Source organism: Varanus komodoensis, unplaced genomic scaffold (genome assembly GCF_004798865.1).
Source record: "Varanus komodoensis strain SLA01 unplaced genomic scaffold, ASM479886v1 scaffold1, whole genome shotgun sequence".
Taxonomy (NCBI): domain Eukaryota; kingdom Metazoa; phylum Chordata; class Lepidosauria; order Squamata; family Varanidae; genus Varanus; species Varanus komodoensis.
Genome location: NW_025335268.1, coordinates 135,289,191 through 135,312,973, shown reverse-complemented (window position 1 = coordinate 135,312,973; position 23,783 = coordinate 135,289,191). Strand labels below are relative to the sequence as shown.

General features: G+C 43.4%; 1 protein-coding gene across 1 annotated transcript in view; it reads left to right on the top strand.

Annotated features, from left to right (window-relative positions):
* Window positions 1–22,124, top strand: part of PPM1J (protein phosphatase, Mg2+/Mn2+ dependent 1J) — a 45,214-nt gene extending 23,090 nt beyond the window's left edge. Inside the window, exons 2-10 of the mRNA XM_044447326.1 lie at window positions 1,997–2,123; window positions 2,626–2,949; window positions 6,861–6,973; window positions 11,127–11,211; window positions 14,067–14,185; window positions 15,417–15,480; window positions 16,589–16,696; window positions 18,825–18,976; window positions 20,410–22,124. Of these exons, the coding sequence (XP_044303261.1) occupies window positions 1,997–2,123; window positions 2,626–2,949; window positions 6,861–6,973; window positions 11,127–11,211; window positions 14,067–14,185; window positions 15,417–15,480; window positions 16,589–16,696; window positions 18,825–18,976; window positions 20,410–20,557 (1,240 nt within the window). The 3' untranslated portion in view covers window positions 20,558–22,124. The remainder of the gene's footprint in view (window positions 1–1,996; window positions 2,124–2,625; window positions 2,950–6,860; window positions 6,974–11,126; window positions 11,212–14,066; window positions 14,186–15,416; window positions 15,481–16,588; window positions 16,697–18,824; window positions 18,977–20,409) is intronic.
* The last annotated feature ends 1,659 nt before the right edge of the window (window positions 22,125–23,783 follow it).

The following is a 23,783-nucleotide window of genomic DNA, read 5'->3' as shown; positions in this document are numbered from 1 at the left end:
TTATTATTATTATTATTATTATTATAACATTTCTATGCCGCCCCTTGTACAGTGCTTATGTGAAATTCACCCCAGCATGCATGGGAGCCCAGTGTTAGGGCACTGGTTTAAGCAGGCTTAACTGGAGTGTTGGAGTGAAATCTTGCCACAAGTAAAAGTGTTTCGAATTGAGCTTTTGGGCTTTAAACAGAAATGCAAGTATGGAATCATGGTGTAGGGGAAATGGCTTTTCTCACCCCATTTTCTTGTATATATAAAGTAAAAATAAAATAAAATGAGTATCAATAATGATGTGCATGCATGGTAGGGTGTCCCCTAAATGAGTGATCATGGAGATGGGAGGTAGTTGGGATAGGAGGAAATCAACCCCAAGAGCCAACCCACTGATTTTGGTCATTATAGGATCCTTGTTCCCATAGTGAGCTTATTTGAGCAAAATAAAAGAAAAGGTCTGAATTAGAGGTCTTTCTTGGTGTGCCACAGAAAAGCTATTTTAAAGTTCATCTGTCACTGTTTGCTTAGTCAGCTGGTACTGAAACGTTAAGTCTGGGATGAGTCTGAACCGCCTAGATTGCAGTGTACTTGTGCCATTGGCTTACAAGCAAAAAACTTGGAAAAAAATCTTTGTTCTCTGAGCAGCTGCAGTCTAGCCATTTACAAAGGTGGCATTTCACACACTTCTATGTGTTCTACACTTCTTTGTTCTTTTAAAAATTGTGTTACTTCAGAAACACATAATATATTTAAAAATATTTTTTAAAATCCCTTGAGATCTGTTCCAACCACACCTCTGCAGTGTCAAACTCTTTTCTTTCAGTATTGCTACAAAATCTTGTCCAGGAAGACTTCCTGTTTTACATTTCTACAGCTTCCCCCCACAAAGTTGGGTTTTGCAACTGAACGTGAATTGCTCTTTTTCATTTATTGAAAATAAGGAAAACTTGCAAGAGAGAACCTGTTTAACTACCATGATTATGAACCCATGTTTCATTTTGCTCATTTAGTTCTGGGCTGTGAGATATGTTGGCTGCTGCCTGTCTTGAAGGACTCCACTTTCAGGAGAGATTTGGGCTTCTTCAGAAGGCTTGAGCAAAGTTCTGAAGCAATAGCTTTCTCTGGGAAGCCAGGAACATAATGTAATTTCACTTGAGCTGAAGCTATCTTAATTGCTGAACATGGTTTGAGAGAGAGAGAGAGAGAGAGAGAGGGAGGGAGGGAGGGAGGGAGGGAGGGAGGGAGCTTCCTTTGGTGTAAGCACAGCTTTCTTTCTTTCTTTCTTTCTTTCTTTCTTTCTTTCTTTCTTTCTTTCTTTTTTTCTTTTTCTCACTAATAGACATTACAAAAGCTAGGAAAAGCTGTTTATTGAAGGTCTACATAGGGTAAGAAAAGGGGCAGTTCTTCCATAAAATGAAGTAGAAGCCAAGATGCCAAAGTACACTGAGCAAATCCACTCTTGGTGTACAAGTCCCCTCTCAGATTGTCCTCCAGTCAACACTGGCTCCATGCTTCTGCAGGCCCTTGGCCTAGATGCCCTCAATGGACCACAAGCACAGGGAGTTTTACCTTCTCACCACCACTGGCAACAGCTGCTACAGTTCCCTTTCTCATTCCTCTGATTGTTACTGTATGTTTGCAGAGAGCAAGTCAGCAGTAGCATCCACTGCTTGTCTTTCTCATCATCACAATTGTCTGGCCAGAATAGGAGGCAGGTGAACAAGGTTGCAATGGTGAAGAACAGAAGTAGGCCCAGAGGGCTCTTTTCAGTGGGCTTCTGTCAAGCTGGGCCCTCGTCAGGTGACCACCCAGGACTACCTTGTATGCTAGTTGTGGTTCTACTTCTTAAAATAGTGACAATATAACAATAATGTGTCCCCATTTTGTCTGCTCATTGTACAAGAGCTGAGGATGCGTAGACAAAACTAAGTCCACTGATCAACTCAAAGCACCTATTCCTAATCCTTTGCTCCACTTGTTTGCCTTTCTCTGTCCTGTTCAGGGTGATAAATGCTGGCAAGAGCCAGCACAATGAGGATCAAGCTTGCTGTGAGGCAGTGTTTGTGGAAAAGAGACGCAACCTGAGGAATAACCCAACTCCCAAGGAAACGCTTGGAGGTTCAGAAGGGGTGAGCAAGATGATGACTGCAGCATTGTCTGAAAATTAATTTTCAGTTCTAGAAAATTCTGGCCTGAATTTTTCTCCTGACCCCAGCCACCAGCCAGTAAGGGTTTGTTCACACAAGACATTTGACTCTTCAAGGGTCTCATCTGGCCCATTGTCTAGCATAGCAGGCAGAAGTGAGCACAGCATGAATCTGCAGTATGTGCACTTCACTCATGTGCCACCTACCCACACACTTGTGAATATTGCAGTGCTGGAGGTTAGGAAACCAAGAACAAGAATGTTCCTTGAAGCCTGTGCACAAAAGTGCATAGGCAGGGTTAATTAATCCCTGGCAGAGAAGGAACTGAGTGTTGCTTTAACCTTGAGCTGCACAGCTTGCAGAATTGTGCCGGAGCATCACTGACTCTCGTCTCTTACCTTTTAAAACTGAATGTTGTTTCTTTTGGCATTTCTTCAGGAGAGTTCTTTCATCTGATCTTTCATTCCTTTTCCTTCCTCTGCAGGGCAGCAAAGGGCTGTGCTTTTACTACTGGGGCTTGTTTGATGGACATGCGGGAAGTGGGGCTGCAATCATGGCTTCCAAGCTGCTTCATTTCCATATCCGTGATCAACTCCGAGACGTGATAGACATCTTACAAGACCCATCCCCGCCTCCAATTGCCCTGCCAGAGGGTTCCAGAACAGTTCTAGGACAACCAAACAAGGCTCCTCTGGCAGAAGAAGATGTGGAGGTACCAAACAGTGCATTGCCTCGCTTTCATATGGAAAAGGTCATTTCCCATGAGAGTTTGGTGGTGGGAGCCATTGAGAATGCATTCAAGCAGATGGTGAGTGAGCTGGGGAATGGGAGATGCTGACCAAAAGAAGCTAATCCTATAGGCAGTCTTCCTGAACCCAGTGCCCTTCAGATGTGTTGGACTACCTGTTCCATAATCCCCAGCCAAAATGGCCATTTGCTGGGGACACTAGGAGTTCTAGTACAAAATATCTCGAAGGCCTAAGTTGAGGAATGCTGTTCTAGGTTCACAAAGGTCCCAAATCCATTTTGTAGCCTGGTGCAGTCTTTGGAATGTTGCGTATGGACCGGCTTAATCTGCAAGTAGTCCATCTTATCTCATTCTGGGCCTGCCTTCTTTGTAACTTGAGCTTGATCCCAGCTCAGGAGTGGAGTGGAGTGGAGTCAAAGGTTGAATTTGGACATGGAAGATACAAGGGTAAAAAATAGAAATTAAAGATCCCTGCATATATGACCTTGGACAAATTATTCACTAGCTTATCTCACAGTTTTAAACAAGATAAGGATAGATGCCATGGCCATATTACATTATCTGGGACTGGGGATGGAAGAAATTTAAATACATACACAAGAACAATTTTGTATCACCCCACACAGCCTCCATAGTGACAGGCATGACATGAAATCATGCAAACAGGAGAGAGCACCAGCGAAAGGGATATGTTCCGATCCTGCCTGGCTGACTTCCATCAGGAATGTGCCTCTACTTCCTTTTGCAGCCAAGATATTGACATGGTGACCCCAGACTATTTTAGTCTGACAGAGTATTTGCTTACCTAGCTGCAGACCAGGAGCCTCTCTGGTTGGCTATTCCTCTGCAGCTCAGCCCTGTAAATGTTTGGCCCTGATTCTGTAGCTGCCAGGGGAATCAAGTACACAGAAAGCACATACACTATCAACACAGGACCATTTTACACTAGTCATGACTTCTCCCATGACCCTGGGATTTTTAGCTTGCTAAAGTTATTGAGCAAACTTTTTGTGATCTCCACCACCCTTTCATAAAACCATAAAGAATAGTGGGAATTCATTTCAAGCAAGTTTTTCTATGATATGGATGTTTCCAGAGTAAGATTTGTTCTTCCCTTCCCTTCCCTTCCCTTCCCTTCCCTTCCCTTCCCTTCCCTTTCTTTTTTATTCTTTCTTTTTTATTATTTTTATTTTTAGATCCAAGCCAGGCTTGATTGGTGAGACCCAGTGAACAGAGAGGAGCTTAGATGAGCTATTCAGCTGTATAAATTCAGTGGCCTGGGTAGGATGTGGGCATCAGTTCTTTTCTAGAGATGCTTTTCTCTTCTCTTTTTCTTTGTGAATAAAACAGAAGTGGGGCTTTGCATAAAAGCTACAAGTGAAACCATGTTACTGAGTTAATCATCAGTTAAGATAATTGAAATACGTGGTTTTCTGCATGAAAAGCTACAGCTGTTTCGCGATTGCTCTTCCCTGCGTTGCCACTGTCATGGAGCCAGAATTAGAGATCATTCATTCCCACCCACATGCATCTCAGGCAGCCTGAGCTTCTTGAGATAGAAGTAGATATGTGTGAAAGAACGTGCTGTGGTAGCAGCTTCACACAGGTAACCACAATCTGTCACAATCTGTCATGCAGAAAGCAGTCCAAGACATTGCTGGAAAATATGACCTTGAAGTAACCGGAAGAATTAAAAGGCTCACTTTTATCAGGGGGAGCTTTAGGGTGAAATCTTTTACTCATGTATCTGAAACAAGCGGAGTTTACATCTACGTATATATGCTGAGCCATCCAGAACTGCATCAGTGAGATGTTATTGCTGTTTTGCCACCACTAACACAGAGTTTTAGTCTTTGAAAATAGACAGAGGTCTCTTTGCCTTCTTCTTTTCTACTCTGTTGCAATTATTAGTTCTGCATAGCTCTACTGTGCTCTGATTGGTTTTGGTTTGTTTTGTTTTAAAGATCTTTCTCCAGGCCTGCTTTTGGAAGAATGCCCAGTGCATTCTGGGATCATTGTGTGGGCAGAAACTTCCTCAACGATACTCAAACACCATGATAATATCTTGTGATGAGACACTAGCACTCACAGACAGATGATGTCATTGGAACAGCACATGCTTCTTTGCTCTGCAAAGAGTAACCTGTATATTAAAGCCATGCAAATGTCAACCTGTTACTGTGACTGTTACATCTGGTAAGGGATCCCTTTCAGAGGAGGCATGGCTGCTGGAAAGGAAATGTGCTCATCCAGGCTGTCTCAAGTCTGTTTTTAGACCTAAGAGGGATGCTCCCAATTGGCACCAATGGCAGCTTTAGGCGGGGGTGGTTTTGTTGGGCTTGCAGCACAAGAGGAAAAGCGCAGCCTTCCTCCCCAGCACGCTGCGGTCTCATCCCTCCCATCCCCATGTCAGCTATTTAAAGAAAATAATCGTGTTGAGTAATTGCTTACATACAATTAGCACCATGTCTTGGTTGGCCCAAAGTGGAGGGAGGAATCAAAGCAGATTGTCTAAGGTGGGAATTGTTTGCTTTTCACAGCAGACGAGACATGCTGGTGGGGTTGAATGGAGGAAGAGATACAATTCTGTTAATAAAACAGGGAATAGATCTCAGAATACTTCTGTTTGCTTGCCACAATACAGGAACAAGCAAATGCAGAATAGAAACTGAGAGGAGACCAAAAGGAAATAGTTAAACAATTTGTAAAAGGATTCCAGAGGTTTTCTTAGATTCAGAAAGTCGTCAGAGTCATCAGTTAGCAGATTCAAACAACACAGTGCAGAGTACCTGGACACCATCACATCAGGTGTAAATGGTATACACTTGGGTTAACTAATTCCCAAGATTTTGCCTTTGTACTGTAGACAAATAGAGAATGGGAAAATATCAGATGCACACGATCGTAAAGGGATTTATATACATGCAGAGATCATTTATAGCAGGCCTGGACCACTTGGTCCCTTGAAATGTTTTGTGCTCGGCTCCCATTAGCCTCAGCCAGCATGGCCACTGGTCTGGGAAGATGGGAACAGCAGTTCAAACATCTGGGTACCAGATTGAGGAAGCCTGGTTTATGGTTTGTTAAAATAATTCATTCTAAATGGACATCTGTGCACATAAAATTAATTTGCCTGTGCAAATTTAATGCAAATCTGTGCCTCTTTCCATCCTTCTCTGACATTCCCTTTTCCTTTTTGTAATATATAAATGGCCACCATTCAACCGAAGCGGTGTTTGTCCTTGGTTATTTTCATAATTCAAACTGTAAGTGTCTTTTTCCTTACTTAAAACAGACTACTGGGCTTCTGTATACTTGCATATAGTGTGTCCTTTGGGCCTCAGCACAAAGCATCTTGCCAGGCTTAGATTCTGTGGAAAGTGCAGTAGGAGTCAGTTGGGCAATGAAGTGACCCTTTGAGGCACTATGAAGGGACGGATTACTTGATGCATACATGTACTCTCAGCAGCCAGTTCAGAGATGGGAGAGAAATCCATTCAGTTTACATTGTCCTTATCTCATTTTGTACTTTCAAACCAGTAGGCAAACCAAAACTCACCCCCTTCAAAATTCACACTTTCTCAGTTTTGCAAGGGAGGTCTCCAATCCAAAAGCAGAAAAAAAGAATACTTACAAATAATGTGCAGATTAGGAGAAAATGAATACAAACATGCATCTATGCATGAAAGTAACTTTCAAAATTCCTCACAGAAAGTGTACAGGAGGCAAAATTGCATACATGAATATATAAAAATTTTCATGCAAACTCTTTTTATTGTCAAAGTTCAGAATGAACTGAATTTAAGATTGGACAATATCTTGACATTCAGGACAACCCAAATCAGAGAAGAGGAGAAACTGGGAGAAGGCAAAAAGTATAGAGTCTTCTCTCCCAAGTTCAGTCACAGCCCTGTCTTCTCCTCGTGTCAGGAAGCCACGTTCCACCTGTGCCTTGTTTTTTATTTCCTCAGGACAATCAGATCGAGCAGGAACGGGTGACCCGGCATGTGTCTGGAGGCTGCTGTGCCCTGGTGGTGGTTTATCTCCTGGGGAAGTTCTATGTGGCCAATGCAGGTGATAGTAGGTAGGAGGGGGCCTGGGAGGCTTCTCTTTTGCTTGCTGGGTCATGTCAGCCCCAGCCATGGTGTTACCAGAAGGATGAGATTTGACTTGCCACGCAGAAGTAAACTGCAGACTATCACAATCATTGCCACTGAGTTAGGGAAGGGAACACACCCTTATGAGCAAGTAACCTTGCTATGACCGAGGGGAGCCCAGAAGAAACCTGCCTTTCATGTAGATCTACAAAGAAAGGTCTATATCCAATGTCAGCCAAACTGAATTCCCATTTATTTCAGTGGACTGGCATTGAGTAGCATTGGATGCAACCTAAAGACAACTGCCTGCAGAAGTCTGAGACAGTTCTGGGTAGATCAGTAAGTACACACTCAGCCAAACACAACTTTTTGAGGAAGCATCCATTCAAAGATGTATTTATTTATTTGGTTCTTGGGTGCACACATTTCTATGCTGCCCTTGCAATGGATTCGGTAAGCTCTTAGTGCCATGAAGTACTGAAACTGGCTTCAGAGGTTCTTCTCAGGCAAAGATACTCCATTTCCATCTTTCTAAATGTCCTTTTTTGTTAGCAATTTTTGTTAGTCCTCACAACATTAATACATATAATTCTTAGATTCGGCCCAAGGTTCTTAAAGGGATTCTTCTGCAAAGTGTTCAGGATTCTTTATCATAATGCAACAACTTAAATCTATTTTTATTCCTCTGCTGTCCCACATTAGGCAGAGACACGCAAGCTTTGTATCAGAATATTTCCTGCCCTTATGTAATCATTGCCTAGCCCCAAAGCATTACTTTGCAATGAAAAATGAGACAGTACCCAGACAGCAGGAGAGAGGGTTCTACAACATGGTTTCAGGGCATGTGTTGTGGTCATTTTGCTGAAGCTAAGCAGTAGCACATCTGATCAGGGCTTGGGAATGCTATGTCATCCACTTGAATACAACCATGGAAGAAAGATGGGGTATAATTATAGTAAATATACTAAGCTTGCTCAGATCTGGTAACCCCCACTGGAGGGCTGAGTTTAGTCTTCATTGACTCCAGCCCTGTGGGGTCAGCGGACAGTCCACAGCTGTTCAGTTGTGAAGATGCCTGTTGCAGAGGTGATCCATGCTAGGCAGGGTACAATTGCTATGACCCCGTCAATAGGAGCAAACACCTGGAGGCAAGGCTTTAAGTAGTGGGTCCAAATGTCTGTATCTGTGGAGTCTGTGACTGGTTAAGTGCACAGTTCCATGCTGCAAGGGCAGAATGATATACAGAGGAGGCTGTTCAACTGTTGAGAGGCTTAAAACTTTTATGGAAGGCAACCCACCTGTTCAGACCCACTTTTAACCTGGAACTGCAATATGGGACTCATCCTTAATTTTGTTGCTGTTATTATATGTCGATATGTCCTCCCTCTCTTAAAAGATACCAAATGGATGAAACAGGGACACTGGGGTGCTAATACTGCAGCCCACATCAGGGCAGGCCATGACCCGACTCTGGGGTCTAACTCCAGTGTTTGAGACAATGACTGTAATAAGTTTTCAGTGGTACTGTGTTTTTAGATATTGGTTGCACATGGCTGTAAAGGCCTTTAAATTTAAATATAAATGAATGTAAATAGTGGACATCAGAAAAAAAAGAAAAGAAATCCGTGTGCATTGGCAGGACCTGGTGCTCAGGTCATGCAGGGTTCCAAATTGCACACAGGATGATGCATTATGATCATAGCTTCCAGTTTGAGGGATGGGGCTGGGGAACCATAGAGCACTGAGGGCAGAGGCAGCGGTATGGCTCTACCACTCCTCCTACTTGTAGAGCACCTTTCATGTGGGTAACACAGAGAAGAGGCTCAGGAATAGTTTTAAGGATACAGTCCTAGGCATGTTTAGGCAGGAAACTATCCTACAAACCTCTAGCATTCCCCCAAAAGTTGGAAGACTTCCTTCTGTCTATATATGCATGGGACTGCACCTTAAACTAATTTCAGTCTCTTGTGTCAATACCCCCTTGCTAAAATGTGGATTGGTATTATTGCTTTTAGTGGCTCAGTCCTAAACCTGGACTATCAGTAATTTCTGGGTGCCTTGCACCTTGTTAAATGTCTTGCAGAAACTTTAACACAAGAAATTATGAATGTAATGAGGGTACTGCTTACTGAACTAGGGGGACCATTGCAATTTATGAAGCCAGCAAGTCTTGGCTTTGTGTCCCCCTTCTTCTCTTTCTCTTCTGCATGTACGTGCTAGCCTTTTTCAAGGTTCTGCACTGAAACACCAATACGACCTTTTCTGTGGGCATTATAAACAAGCCAAGTGGAAGAGAAGATGGGTAGGTTGAGTGCATTGGAACTGCCACTTATTCTGATCTGAATAATGAGCGGAGCAGAGCTTGACCCAGTGACGAATTTGAGTTCAAGTCTATGACAAGATCTTTCCATCAGAGTTTCCATCAAAGACGTTTTTTCAATCCAGCCAGCACTGATATTTAGCCAGTGTGGTATGATAGAGTGTTGGACTAGGGATGTGGGTGATCTGGATTCTAGTCCCCGCTCAGCCTTCAACCTAACCTACCTTACAGGGTTATTATTGGGAGGATAAAATGGAGAGAAGGAGAACCTTGAAAGTGGCTCTGGGTTCCCTGAAAGAGGTAGGCAGGCTGGGTATAAATGCAATGCAAAACAAACACAAAATGCAGCTGTCATTATCCATAGCATGACTCTTGGATCTCGATGAATGGCCATCAGCAAGGTAGAGGATCTCAGCCATAGGAACCTGTGCCTTCTCTCTCCTGCATCCCCCAATAAGTAGGGTTGCTTGGATGCCACTTGATAGACTGGCAGGAGATTTGAATGTTTGGTGAATGGTGATCCATGAAATCGACCATGCTTCTTTTCTCATGGCTGACAGATGCATGCTGGGAGTTGTACGCCATTTTGTGTCTAGACATGTACAAGTTTGTACCTTACACAACTTATTGATGGCCCTCATCATTAGCAAACACCCACCATTTGGAATGTTCTTGCTCTGGATTCCCCCCAGCCACACTCACACACTGCTCTATTTATCCAAGCCCAGTACTAGTCCTGCTAGGTGTGTGAGGACAAACAGACCACCAAGAATTTCCTAACTTCTGGAATGCTGGCCATGTTCATCTCTTGCAGCTAGCTGACGATAAGAAAGTATACACCTTAAGGGATAGGTATTTTCTGGCATAAGCTTTCATGAAATGGAGCCCACTTTATTAAATGTGTCTCCCACGTTCTGCCTTTTAGAGAAAATTCTGGAAATTATGGGAAGGACCAGGGATGCCTGTGTCTGACAACTCCACTTGCACACCCCCTGCTTGCCTGATTTCATGTGATCCTCCCAGTGACACCTGCGCAATAGTGCTAGGATGAGATTTGACAGACCTGACTGCATTTACTAATCCTTAAGCATCATGGAGGGGCCCCAGACAAGTCACTGTGCCTCAGCCTAAATTTATGTGCAGGATCATTAGAAGGATAAAATAAGGACCAATTAAAATCCAGTACCAGCCCTTGGATCAAGGCAGGAAGGAATTCTAAATTAGTGAAAGAAAGGGCGCTACAGCCAGGAATGGAGTTTTTCCAGGAGCCTCTCTGGCAGTCCTTGTGGACAGTAGGCCACAGGAGCCTCTCTGACTGACAGATCTTTGGTCTGGAAGATGTAAGATAGCACAGAACAAGAACCCTGCAGTTACCCACGAACAACCACACCCATAGGAAGAGACTCAGTGGCGGATGACAGCCTTAGACCACTTGATCTGTGACATTTGTCAGCTGCCCAGTTTATACGCTTGTGCCACCTTTCATATCTGTGCTTTCCCTGCTCCTTCACAGAGATGTTCTGTCATGGAAAACTGTCATTTCACACGAACATAGAAAGCTGCCTTTACAAGTCAGAACACTGGTCTGTCTGGCCTTGTAATGTCAACAGCAACTCTCCTGGGTTTCAGGTGGGATTCTTTTCCAGCCCTACCTGACAAGCAGGTTCTCTGCCCCTCAGCTATGGCCCCTCCCCTTATCCAGTACTCTTAGCTAACACTGCATCCCTTTGCCCTCTTATGTATCTGCTGCTAGTCCTTCTATGCTGTCCCTTTTCTCTCACTTTCTCTTTCTAATGTCACCATTCCATGTTTCATTGCAGGGCCATTGTCATCCGTAATGGGGAAATCATTCCAATGTCCAGGGAGTTTACTCCAGAGACAGAGAGGCAAAGGCTGCAGTTTTTAGTAAGAAAGAACTTTCTTCCTATCTGATGTATGTATTTTTTTAATCTGCCATTGCTATCACCACACCACCACCTTCACCACAAGCTAGTGCAGCCAAAACTAATCCATCTAGGCGTACACTTGAGATGCTAAATCTGTATTAACAATGACTTCCAGCATTCCAGAGAGTTGATTGAAGAAGACAACTGCCTGTGGGGTCAGCTAACTAAAACACAATTTTTAGCTAAGCAAATCTGGGTAGCAGTGAACAGGACAAACTAGTTTCCCAACCAGGGGATGTTGTACAGTCCTTACATTTCTGAACAGCACCCCCTTGCAGGGTACATGGAAAACTATGCACATTTAAAGAGAAAAAGAATCCAACAAAGTTGTCAGATCTCTGGAGCAGAAATCTGGAGAATAGGCAGCAGAGCAATAATATTTTCAAAAGGGATCCAGTGGGATTCTGGAGATCAATTTAGTCTGATTAGCTTAACATTTGTTTTCAATAAATTGGATGAAAGAGTAGATAAAGTTAGTAGTACAGAAGTACATGCCCTGCTGAAATGAATCAGTGTGGCTTCTGCAAAAGTCCTGCTTCACTAACCTTTTAGGCATTTTTGCCAAGGTGGAGGCTATGCTCTCCCACCAATCCCTGCACTCTTGATGTTTCTTTCATAACTGTTGTTTCAAAAACTGCTATTTTTCTTTTCTTTTTTAAAATGTAAATGTACATCACCTACATTTACTCGATTAATGTCATGTCTAATTTGGTCCAGAGTTTTTAGAAGAGTGGATGTTCTGCCTTTATAGTAATAATGATCCCCAAGGTATAGTTTCAAGGACTATACACCCCCCCCCCCAAAAATGGGTCATGTCCATCAAAGCATTCAGCCTACATATATAGGAAAAAGCCGTACTACGGAGAAGTGCAGGATGATGAGTCAAGGACACTCACGGTTCCTTAGCCACCATTTGTCTCTGGCTTGTAGAAAACTGCTTTCTTTTCCACTATTTGAAAGGCTTCAAGCATGAGACTACACGCACATAGAAAAACAACAACAAAAACTGGCATTGGAAGGGGAAAACGGCTTTAGGGGCAGTTAGAAGCAGTGGCAGAGGGGAGGGATGCTAATGCTTTATTCGCCCACATTTTCCTTTCTGTGACTTGACTTTGCTTCCCAAAATGCATTCACGGGGTAAGCAGACCCCTCCTACATACCCTATTTGCCAACTTCCACAGCCGCACTTCCCTGTTAGCAGCAGTAGTCAATGTTCTGTTAAACTTGTTTGAGTATAACAGGAATTCCCTCCTAAGACAGCAGAAAGGAAAGAAGCCCGGTGAAGTGCAGAGGTTCCCGAGTGAGCACAAGCTGGCCAATGTTTCCTGGCTCCATGTGCATCTCCTTGGCAAAGCACCAAATGGTGTTTGGTAAGAATATCTGCTGTTCTTACAGCCAAACAGTCACCCTGCCTAGGAAGGGAGGAAATGGAATTGAGTAACAGATCCTTTTCAGCTGTGATAAAGAAACTGAGCACTCCGAAAACCAATCTTACACTTCCCCCAAAGGGTTCAAACCAAACCCCTTTTATAGGTCTAGCCCTTTGCCATAAGTAGTGCTGTGGTGACGGTCCTTTGCCGTGTACTAACAGGGTCTGTGATACTGATCTTAATCATTCACTGCAAGAGAGAAACCTGATCTGTGTAATCCATAGCTATGTTTTTTACCAGAAAACAAAAAGCATGGGATGTTCGCTGTGTTTCACCTCCTGACACTTGAATGCTCAGTCCCAGTTGTAAATAGTGTGCATGCTTAAAATTAATTGATATGGATTAGTTACACCCCTTTACACTCTACTGTCAAAATCGCAAGCAGTCAGACTCATAAGTACAGGAAGCAAATGTGCATACTTTGCCACCCTTTCAAGGTATGTTTTTTAAAGAACCTACTGATCCAATCTTTGCCAGCTTTTCTGTCTGTTGGCTCTAGGCTTAGAAGGTTGTGGAATGAAGAGACTTCCTTCTGGGTAAACATTGGTGGGCCCCTTGGCTGAAGGTTGGCTTTTTAAGTAATATCCTCTTTTGTGGACATTGACAAGTCATGAGAGTCATGAAGCCCTCTCTAAAAAGTAAAGGCTCGTTAATGAGCCAGGCAAAGAAGGTGATTTCCTTTTGCAGGATGAAAGAGAACCACAAATGCTAAATATACCTTTGGAATGCATCGCATTAATTTCCTTTGTATTTCCTCCCTCCCTCCCTCTCTCTCACTGAGTGTGAGAGAGAGAGAGACTGAGAGAGAATATTACCATAGTAAAACCTTTTATCAGATTGGGAGTGTGATTTCTGTGAGCAGAATACAGAGAGAGAAAGAGACACACAGAGCCAACTCTATCAGTTTTCCTAAATTGCTTCTTAACAGCTTCAGCTTCTGTTTCCATTTCAGATGCTTGTTGAGACTGTGGGAAAAACCCCAGCTGTGCATTGTCTCTCCATGCTTCATCTTGTCATGAGATACAATCTTTCAGAGAAGTGGGCAAGCACAGAAACAGCTGAGTTGAAAGTGTGATAAGACCCAGTTCTTTTCCTGCAAAAGAGAGAAATCACGGTCTCTGTGCACAGACACCCATTTGCTTTCAGAGCTAACATATGGAAAGCAAAGCATAACATCTTAGCCTCTCTCCAGACAAGCTATTTATTGCAGTTCCCTGGCCTTGCGGGTGGTATGTGTTCCGTTGCTTAGAAGTCCCTTCTGCAGTGCTCCCCCAGAGGATTCTTCTTCAGTGCTCCCCCAGAGTTTGGCAGTTGGCTATCTTTTGTCTCAGTGTGGAAGATGCAGGTGAAGCTTGCAACTAAATTTCACTCTTGTCTCTCACAGGGATATTTGAGTCCTGAGTTGCTGGGAAATGAGTTTACTCACCTTGAGTTCCCACGAAGGATCCAGCAAAAGGAACTGGGAAAGAAGATGCTTTACAGGGACCAAAACATGAATGGCTGGTAACCCTTAGATCACACTGATTTTTCAAAAGTTTTCAGGAGTTCAAGAAAAAGGACATTCCATGACTTACTCACTGGGATTAGGAAAAATCTTTTTTCTCTTTGTTTCCTTCTTGTTATATAACTCAGGCTGGGAACATCATCATCATCATCACTACTACTACTAATCCAGCAATTACATAAACAGATTTTTGTAGTACTTCAAAAATCCTGTTTGATCAAAGATAACAATGTGATGTTAATAGTGTGGCTATGTATGAGTGTGTGCGTATATATGTGTGCATATTTCTAAAGAGAATGACCAAATGACATGAGACTGACTTGGCTTGATAATTGCTTGCTGTGGGGAAAACAGCATTCAGTTGCTCTTATTTGGGCACCTGGAAATTCTCTAATGTAGGGGTAGGCAGACATATGATTGAGAATCTAGTTTGCTCTCTCTTTCTCTGGAACCTTGATAAGTATAAACAGAAGCCAAGTGCAAAACACTTGCTCAAGTGGCTGGACATATTCTAAGAATTAAGGGAACAGAGTATGTCTGAATAGCCAAAGAAATTGTGATTGATCCCAGAAGCAAGGCCACAAGTCCTTCCACACAAAAATCCACTTCTGCTTTTCTCCCAGATATTCTTCTTCAGCAGTGGATTTTAGAAGAAAAACACTTTTTCAGGTGTAATGCTATGCATGGTTAGACAAAAAAAGGTCCTACAACTACAAGCATTCCCCAGTCAGCATACTGGGAGTTGTAAGTTGTTTCTCCGTTTAAATATACATAGGACCGTGCCCTTAATTATTGCCATTGTTAGACTAGGAATCGGGAACCCTGATGTTGATGGCTTTAAAAGGTAATTGAACCAATTCATGAAGGAGAAGGCTATCAGTGGCTTCTAGACCCCATGGTACCTCCATTATGGCAGGCAGTATGCCTCAGTACACCAGTTGTTGGAGAACATGGGCACCAGGTATGGTTGTGCTGATGTCCTGCTTGTGGGTTTCCCATAGACAGTTAGTTGGCCCCTGTGCAAACAGAATACTTGACTAGATGGCCGCTTGGTCTAATATGGCACAGCTCTTGTAATGTTCTTATCCTATGCTGGTCTACTAAAAATCACCCATACCGCTAATACATTCCAGTCTGTCTTCTGTTCACTCCGGCTCTAACAGGTAAAAGAGGATGGTAACATTTACCTGTATTGCTAAAGAAGTTTTGTATCTTTCTTTTTCTAAACAGGGCATACAAAAGGATAGAAGAAGATGACCTGAAATTTCCACTTGTGTATGGAGAGGGTAAAAAGGTGAACTACTGAGGGCATGTGGAAGTGTTTGGGAAATGAGGAACATTTCAAGTTATCGGAGGAAATAAGAGTATGGGGTAGATATAAAATGCAGGTTTGAGTATGACATACTGGAATTTGAAGCAGATATTTACTAATAGAGGCACTCTACATAAACATCTGCACTCAGCAAACGGATCTACTGGGTTTGAGTTTTTTCCTCCTTTCTCCTAGGATGGAGAGCTTTCATCCCTTAAGCCATTCCTATTTCAAAAGCCCTGCAAGGAAGTGCTTCTTCACACAGTACATTGCTAAACTATGGAATTTGCTGCCAGATAATAATAGTGACAGCCAAGAATTTGCACAGCTTCAAAATGGGTTGTTAGCCACCTTGGACACCTCATTAAAAAGGGCATGGTATAAAAATGTACAGATCAATAAATGAATGAGTGAGGATAAGACTAGCTAATGATGGCTATATGTTGACACCAGGATCAGTAGCAGTATGGCACTTACTGGGGGAAATGACCACAAGGATGCTGTTGCCCTCATCTGGTTGGCTACTACATGAACAAAATGCTGAACTAGATAAGGCTTGGCCAGATCCGGCATGGACCTTCTTATGTTCTTAAAAAGCAATCTGTCCCTTCCCCGGTAGCTCACTGGCTGGGGAAGAAGGAGGAGGAGGATGACAGGAGTGCCAGAAAAGGAGAGAGAAAGTAGCCCTGTTCATTTGTGATTCTGGCTCTATTTGCTGCTGACTTCAGCCTTCCGTGTGTGGTTCTCAGCAGATTGACCCCCAAGGAATATGGCCAAGAAAGAAAGAGGCTTTTAACTTTAGATATTTGTAAAGTACTCAGCTGTTGGGTTCTGCAGCACTCTTTTCAGTCTACTCCAGCCTTCTTCAACCTGATGCCCTCCAATGTGTTGGACTACCAACTCCCAAAATCCCTCGGACAGCATGGTTTACCCCTTCTCATCTTCCTCATAGGAAAATGAATCCCTTATTAAGTAGATACCAGTTTTAATACTACACTCTTTAAGGAACAAGCCTATGCATGTTTGCACAAAAAAGTCCTACAACGTCCCATTAGAAGTAATGTTGGCTCTAACTTTCCTTTCTTTCTAGGCTCGAATGATGGCAACCATTGGAGTGACTCGAGGCTTGGGAGATCATGATCTCAAAGTGTACAGTTCCAACATCCACATCAAACCTTTCCTGTCCTGCATCCCAGAGGTGAGTACATCAGAACTAATTTAATTTAATAATTTAATTTAATTTAAACATTTATATCCCGTCCTTTCCTATGAATGGCTTAGGACAGCTTACAGAGATTAAATAGCATATAAAATACAATGATACAATAATTAAAACAATATAATAAACCAACTTAACAACCAGTTTCATAACTAAAGAAAGAAAGAAAAAGAATAAAGAATGTGACTGTGGAAATGTTAAAAACATCTAAAAAGCCTTAATTATTAAAATGATGGTTGAATAAAAAGGCCTTGACCTGGCACCAAGATGAGTATAAAGTTGGCACCAGGCAAACCTCTCTGTGGAGCGCATTCCATAGTCTGGGCGCCACCGCGGAGAAGGCCCTCCTCCAGGTAGACACCCTCCAGACCGGACCTCCTTCAAGGAGGGTTCCCGAAGGAAGGCCTCTCTAGCCGATCTTAAGGGCCGTGAGGGCCTGTAGGGGAGGAGACATTCCTTCAAGTATTCTGGTCCCAAGCCATTTAGGGCTTTATAGGTTAATACCAGCACCTTGAATTGGGCCCAGACTTCAACTGGGAGCCAGTGGAGCTGATAGAGGAACAGCGTTATAGGAGAATATAACAATACAAGAATACAAGTTAGAAGTTTGCAAAGAATACAAAAAAGTGACAGATTAGCAGGAAGACCTGTACAACACTGCACATGCAGCTCCATCTACTGCTGCTGTCTTTAGTGTAGGTCTGTTCCTTAGCTCTGAATTTGTGGATTGAAGGATTGCACTAGCATACATTTTGCCCTAAAAGGTTGATCTCCTTTGTTTTCTTCTGTTTCTTTCAAAAAAGGAAATTACATTTGAGTATTTCTGAGTTTTTTCTTTCTGCAACTCCCAGCTCACCAGGCATTCATGTGTTCTGAAATGCCTCGATGTCAGAACTTGCAGGAATAGGTATTTGCAGGTATTTGCAGGAATAGGTAGCACGGTCCTATGGCACTAGGCAGGATCCAGATGAGTACAGGATATTTCAGACACCCAACTGCGAGATCAGAAAACCACTTCGACCTTATAAATGGGTCTCTGTGTTTGGAGCACCATCCCCCACCACTTTATTTTATATATATAACATATTTTTAGGCAGCCTTTCAGGCTTGCTGTCATATCAGAGGAGACAGCCGTAAGTTCCCTGCCTAAGTATTATTTGGCCTAGGCCTATGTGAGCTCTTATGCCGAGCTCTTAGCTATGGAGGAAGATTCCTTCCCATATAATGTAATTCTGTACAACTGCTTTCCCCAGGCTTCAGATGTATTGGACTATAACTCCCAGTTGCTGGCTGGGGAAGATGGGGAATGTATTCCAAATTGCCTGGAAGTAACCAGGTTAGGGAAAGCTGGTTTACAGAATGATGAGTCCTTTGACCCATCCCAAATGACTTTTTCTAGAGGCAGTTGTTAACTGAGGCAACAATCATGACATGTCTTATGGGGTCGTGGCCAGTACTAGTCCCACATAGAGTAGCCCACTGAAATGAACGGAAGTTAAGTTAGACAAACATTGGTTACAACTCATTGTCAATCTGAATATACAACCTTTTAGATGTTCAAATGATCCCACACAGGTTTTTCTCTTTACCTGTTAGTTTGCCTTCTTGCTTTGCAAGAAGAACGTGGTTTGAAACAGGCAGAAGTTCACAAATATTGGCATCATTTAAGCAGGCAGCTTCTAACTGGCAAGTGCACAAGACTGAAGAGTGGCAGAGATTGCTCATTTTGGTGCTTGAGAGGGTAAGAGACAGCAGCATCAAACAAATCGAACATTTGGAAGGGATTGGTCAACATGGGAATAGGACACAGTGACAGGGATGTTGAGGGCAATCTTACCCAGATGACAAAACAATGATCCCTCTTCATGCAGGAGCAAACTGACATTACCTCCAAAGTCACAAATGCAAAGTGCTCATGAAGCAAACAGTGCCAGAGTTCAAACTCACTTGCATCAATGCTGGTGCAGCTGTGCCCAGAAGACCATGTTGCCAGTGATTCAGGCCACAGCTGTTTGAAAGACAGCAGCTATGAAATGTCCATTTCCATGGATGCAGAATTCCTTGTTCTGATTTACCCATGAAGTTCCTCTCTGTGGTGTTTCGGCAGGTGCGTATCTATGACCTCACACAGTTTGAGCACTGTCCAGATGATGTCCTGGTGCTGGGCACTGATGGCCTCTGGGATGTCACCACAGATCAAGAGGTGGCCAATGTGGTTTTCGATGTTCTTATGTCTTATGAGCCCAACGACCCTTGCAGGTGAGTTGGGCAAGATTTCCTACCTGAGCACTGGGGCAGACAGCAAAGGAGGCATATGAGTGGTCAAGCAGGAACTCTTTCCTAGGAGGCTGAGTGTCCATTATCTGCTGTCTGGTCACACTTCTGCTCCTTTTCTCTTTCATAACAGGCGGCTTTTGTTTCTCTTATCTCTGGGACCCCTTGAAGTGTCATGTTTCTGTGTCTCGTGGAGAAATTTATGGTTACACGTACATGAGTAGGATGAAGTGCCAAGAGCTTTTTATGAAATGCAGCCTTGGGAGTCTGTAGTTTAGGACAGTGAAAAGGAGGGGTTCCTTAACCTTTAAACAGCTATTTTCCATGCAGTAGACTTTCCTCCACAGGGTCCCAGGCACATGTTTACCAGAGTAATTCCACATCTGCAGCCTCATTTATTGAAAAAAGCAGGTGCACAGGGAGGGATTTGGAGAGACAAAAGGCTGGGGATTCATTGCACAGATCTTTATGTGATGAGTGTTAAGAAATAAACAGTAGTTCGTCATTTAATGTTTGAAAGAGAAACACTTTTTTTGATCATTTACAAAATGAAAAGCTTCCTCCTTTAAGAATATGTGGGCATAGCTCATTCATTGCAGCAGCCTTCTCTGTCCCCAAGGAATCGGGAACCCTTTAGCTACACAACAGTCCTCTGAGGTAATGTGAGAGACTCTGCTAGCCTAGTTGTGTTCACCTTCTGAAGATAATTATAGTGTTCTAGAAGGAGGTGGAGTCAGGATGCCAGAGTCAGTAAGGGAGCCTAAACCACAGAGAGAGAGGGGGGGGAGGGAGGGGGGGAGAGAGAGCACAAGCATGAGAGAAATGGGGAAGGAGTAAGGCAGGGAAAATGGAGGAGCATCTAGGCAGGCAAGCAATACCTACAAGCAAAACCTTTGGGAAGGTTTGCTGGAGATAACTAAAGAAGAGTGGAGGATTTTATGATGAGTTTGCTCTTCCTGGGCCGAAGCTGAGGGTGGGAGGTATATCAAGGAATGCAGAGGTGCTACATTAACTCTGAAAAGTACTCCCAGCAAAATAATTTATTCCAAGTAGTTTTGTCTGGAAGCAAATGACTGGTCTAAATGTTCACTTAATCAGTGTCATGGCAATCTAGGTCTCACCACAGTACTTTAGCCAGTTTGCCACAGATGCTTCCAGTGTTTCTGGTGGCGGGTTGCAGCCCACTTCAGCAACATGCTCCAAAAGTGGAGGACAGGCTGGGCTCAGATACAACCTCTGTTGCTTCCTCTTCAAAGTTAGCACTCCTGCTTCAGCCAGGCAATGAAGTGAATGAGACAAGTATTGTAAACAGGGTACACACCCCAGCGCATATTGAAATCCCAGCATACCCTATCATCCTTTCTCTTGTGATCTGGGTGTGGGTTCTGGCTGATCTGCTCTTTTTCCCCTTCCCCCAGGTACACCATGGTAGCCCAAGAGTTGGTGATGAGGTCCAGAGGGGTTCTGAAAGACCGTGGCTGGAGGCTGGCCAATGACAAGCTGGGCTCTGGAGATGATATCTCTGTTTTTGTTATTCCACTGGGTGGCCCAGGAAACTACAGCTGAACCTCCACTCCCAAGGGCACACTGTTCACAAGGCTAGACTTTAAAAAACAAAGCAAAACATCTTCAATTCACCTGGAGGCTGTAGATTCCCTGCTGCTGAAACTCTTGTGCTGGCTGAATCTTCTGAAGAGGATTAGAAAACAATCAGCCTGCAACTTAACACCTGCTCCTGCTCCATCCATGCTTGCTGTATCCCAGCTTAGGGACACAAGACACAGTCCTGGGCCATACTGCTGTTATCAGCAAGGAAGTCAAAGCAGAGCAGTTCCTCTCAGGAATTATCCCTATTGGCCCCTGAGGCCAGTAGGAAAACCCATGTTCCAAGGGCTGCATCACATTTGGTCTTTTGCCATCTTCATCCCAGGAAAGGAATTGGGGATTATGGCATTGTGTTACAGCGGCATGGAAATGTTCTCCAAATTGGATACTAGTAGTGGAGCATCTCTTTTAATCTACTGTTGCATTTAGTCATCTGTGAATACTTTGCATCCAAGGCTGGTTCAGGGGGTTGAGGGCCTGTGGGTGGGACACCCTCCATGGACCTCTTCTTTCATCGACTCTTCTCAGTGTCTTCAGTATCAGCTGCTGTGGCTTCTCCTCCTCTTCGTGGTTGCCACTTGGTTGCCTGGGAGGCAAGAAGCCAGTGAGCAAGTCAGCAACGGCAGCTCCTCCTCACCACCACCACCATTGTTGGATGAGCCAGAGGGAGAGGCTGGTGAACAAGCAGATGGCAGTGATGATGAGGAGGAGTAACTTCAGGGGACTTGTGCCAGTACATGGAATGTGAGCACTTGGCTGCTGCCTGATCCTCTCTATACCCTTGATGCTGGCCTTGCTTCTATCTGTCCCATGCTTACAAAGGGGTAACTCAAGTTCACTTTGCCAGATGCCAATGACGCCACATCTGGACTTGCAATGACAATTGTGCCTACTTGTCCAGAATATACTGCCCTGCCCTGCCCTGCCCTGCCCCGGCTCCTCCTCCTATGCTAATTAAGCAAGTGTTGCTGATGGACTGGCTACTGTCCTGAGGCTTGACCTGGTGCAGCATGTACAGCTTCCACAGAGCACTGTAGAGTGAATACTGAGCAAGCTTTTATTTTTAGTAGTTTTTTTCACAGGGATTTTTCACAATCACAAATTGAGCATCATGGCACTGTAGCCCATTGCTTGTCCTTTATCAGTGTGCCTCCAAATGCCAAAGGAGAGGAATGGCAGATTCCTGCTAAGGAAAAACATCACTAGAAGAAACCCATTGCTCTACCTGTTGCTCACCAAGCAAGGAGTGCTCGGAAGTTCAAACAGGATGAGCCACCTCTGGTTGGCTAGCTTGAACAGCAACCCTTAAATAGCAGGTATAGGCATCTGTGCAGGTTGACAAGGTCGCACATCTGGACACAGAAGGCAGCTACATCCAGGGAGGGCAGAAGTATAGAATAGCCTCTACTTCCAGTGTGTGCACCTGCCTCCCATGAAAGGGCAGGTGCTTCTAGAGCTGAAGTTCTACCTCTGGAGCCCAGAGTGCTGGGTTCTTGGCTTGACAAATAAAAATTCTTCTAAATAGCAATGGTGGAAGAAAATGGATGCATTTTTTCATGGAAATCTAGTTTTCGGCTAGCTGCGCCATGCAAGTAAAAGCTCGCCCCTGTTCTCCCAACAGCTTAAATTTTCATTCTTGCAGTCTACTCGTATCTAGCTGTAAGCAACTGATAAGGAGAGGTTGAAGGAGAAGTTACAAACTTAACAGAAATGCAACCCTTACATAAATTCTAATGCCAGTCATACTACAGTTTACCTCTGGAGTATATTTCACCTCGGTTGTAATTCTGTACACATTTGCCTGGGATTAAATCCCATTGAACGTGATGGGGTTTCCTTCTGAGTCAATATGCATCCAATTGCTCTCCTCAACTACAGTCCAATGCACACTTTCTGGAAGTAAGCCCCACTGAATTCAATGGAACATCTAAGTATACACAAATTATATTGCACTTGGCCTTTGTATAATAACTGTTATGCAAAGGCTAAGCCCAGAACATTGGAGCTATCTCTCTTTGTATACTGTGAAGTTAGTGCCCAAGAAGAGATTGAAGAAGCAAGGAAAAGGCAGTGGATGCAAGTGGCCATCACAAAGTAAACGCTGGCTAAGACCCTCTCTTAATGGAAAGCACTTTGGTACCAATATTTTTGTCCTGTCAGTCTGTGGTGAATGTGATGTGTAGCTTGCCGCTAGGGAGAACTGAGTAAAGTAAGCCACAAGAAGAAGGTGGAGTTTTAATTCTGAGAAAAGCATACCAATGGAGAAAAAGCTGCCATCGTACAACATTGAGAGATTCTTGTCTGCTTCAAACAACTGGGATCAAAAGCACTGGAAATGACAAGGAAGGCACATTTTATTTAAATATAATCAGTGATAGGGCAGTACGCCTGCAAATAGGACACTAAATAGAATCTTTCTGCTAATTTTTATATGAGAGAATAATATGGTTCTCTTGTGGATTAGAATATTTAAGTATATAGCTAAGTTATTTTTATTTTTTAAATGAACACCTAAAGTGTCAGCATAATGAGGAAGTGTTTGGAAAATATGGGAAACCTACAAAAAGGCAGATTGGTTGGGACCTATTCAGCCTATGGTGAGATCAGGTTTGTTGCTGTGCAACCAGTAATCAGGCCCTAGCCCTCCGAACTGCTTGTGGAAAGTAATCTGCTTGCTTTTATGCTGACCTGGTTTTGTGCCACTGGAATGTACAGGGGGCTCCTTCGCTTTTCTTCCTTCCAAGAGTATCTGCAAAGTAACCTGTTAGTTAATGTTCTGTCCATGTCCTGCTACATGGAGAAAGAAACCCTGAGAATGCCTTGATTGTTTTTACCAACTCAAAAATATATAGTCAGATCCCATTTAATATTCCGAGTGTTGATGCCATGCTACAAACATATATTTGTTACATTAATACAGACTTCCCTGTCCTCCTGCATTCCAGATGTTTTGGCTACAACTCCCAGAATCCCTGATTATTATTCATGATAGCTAAGACTGATAGGAGTTGATGTCCAAAACTTTTGTGGGGCATCAAGCTTTGGAAGGCTGCCTTAATATACATATTGTTATTGGAATTTGACCACAGAGTTACTTTATCAAATATCAAACCCCTAATACAGACTCTGAACAAAGAAGTACTAAATGCATCTAAGCAGAGGTGTTTTAGATGGTGTCACAACCACA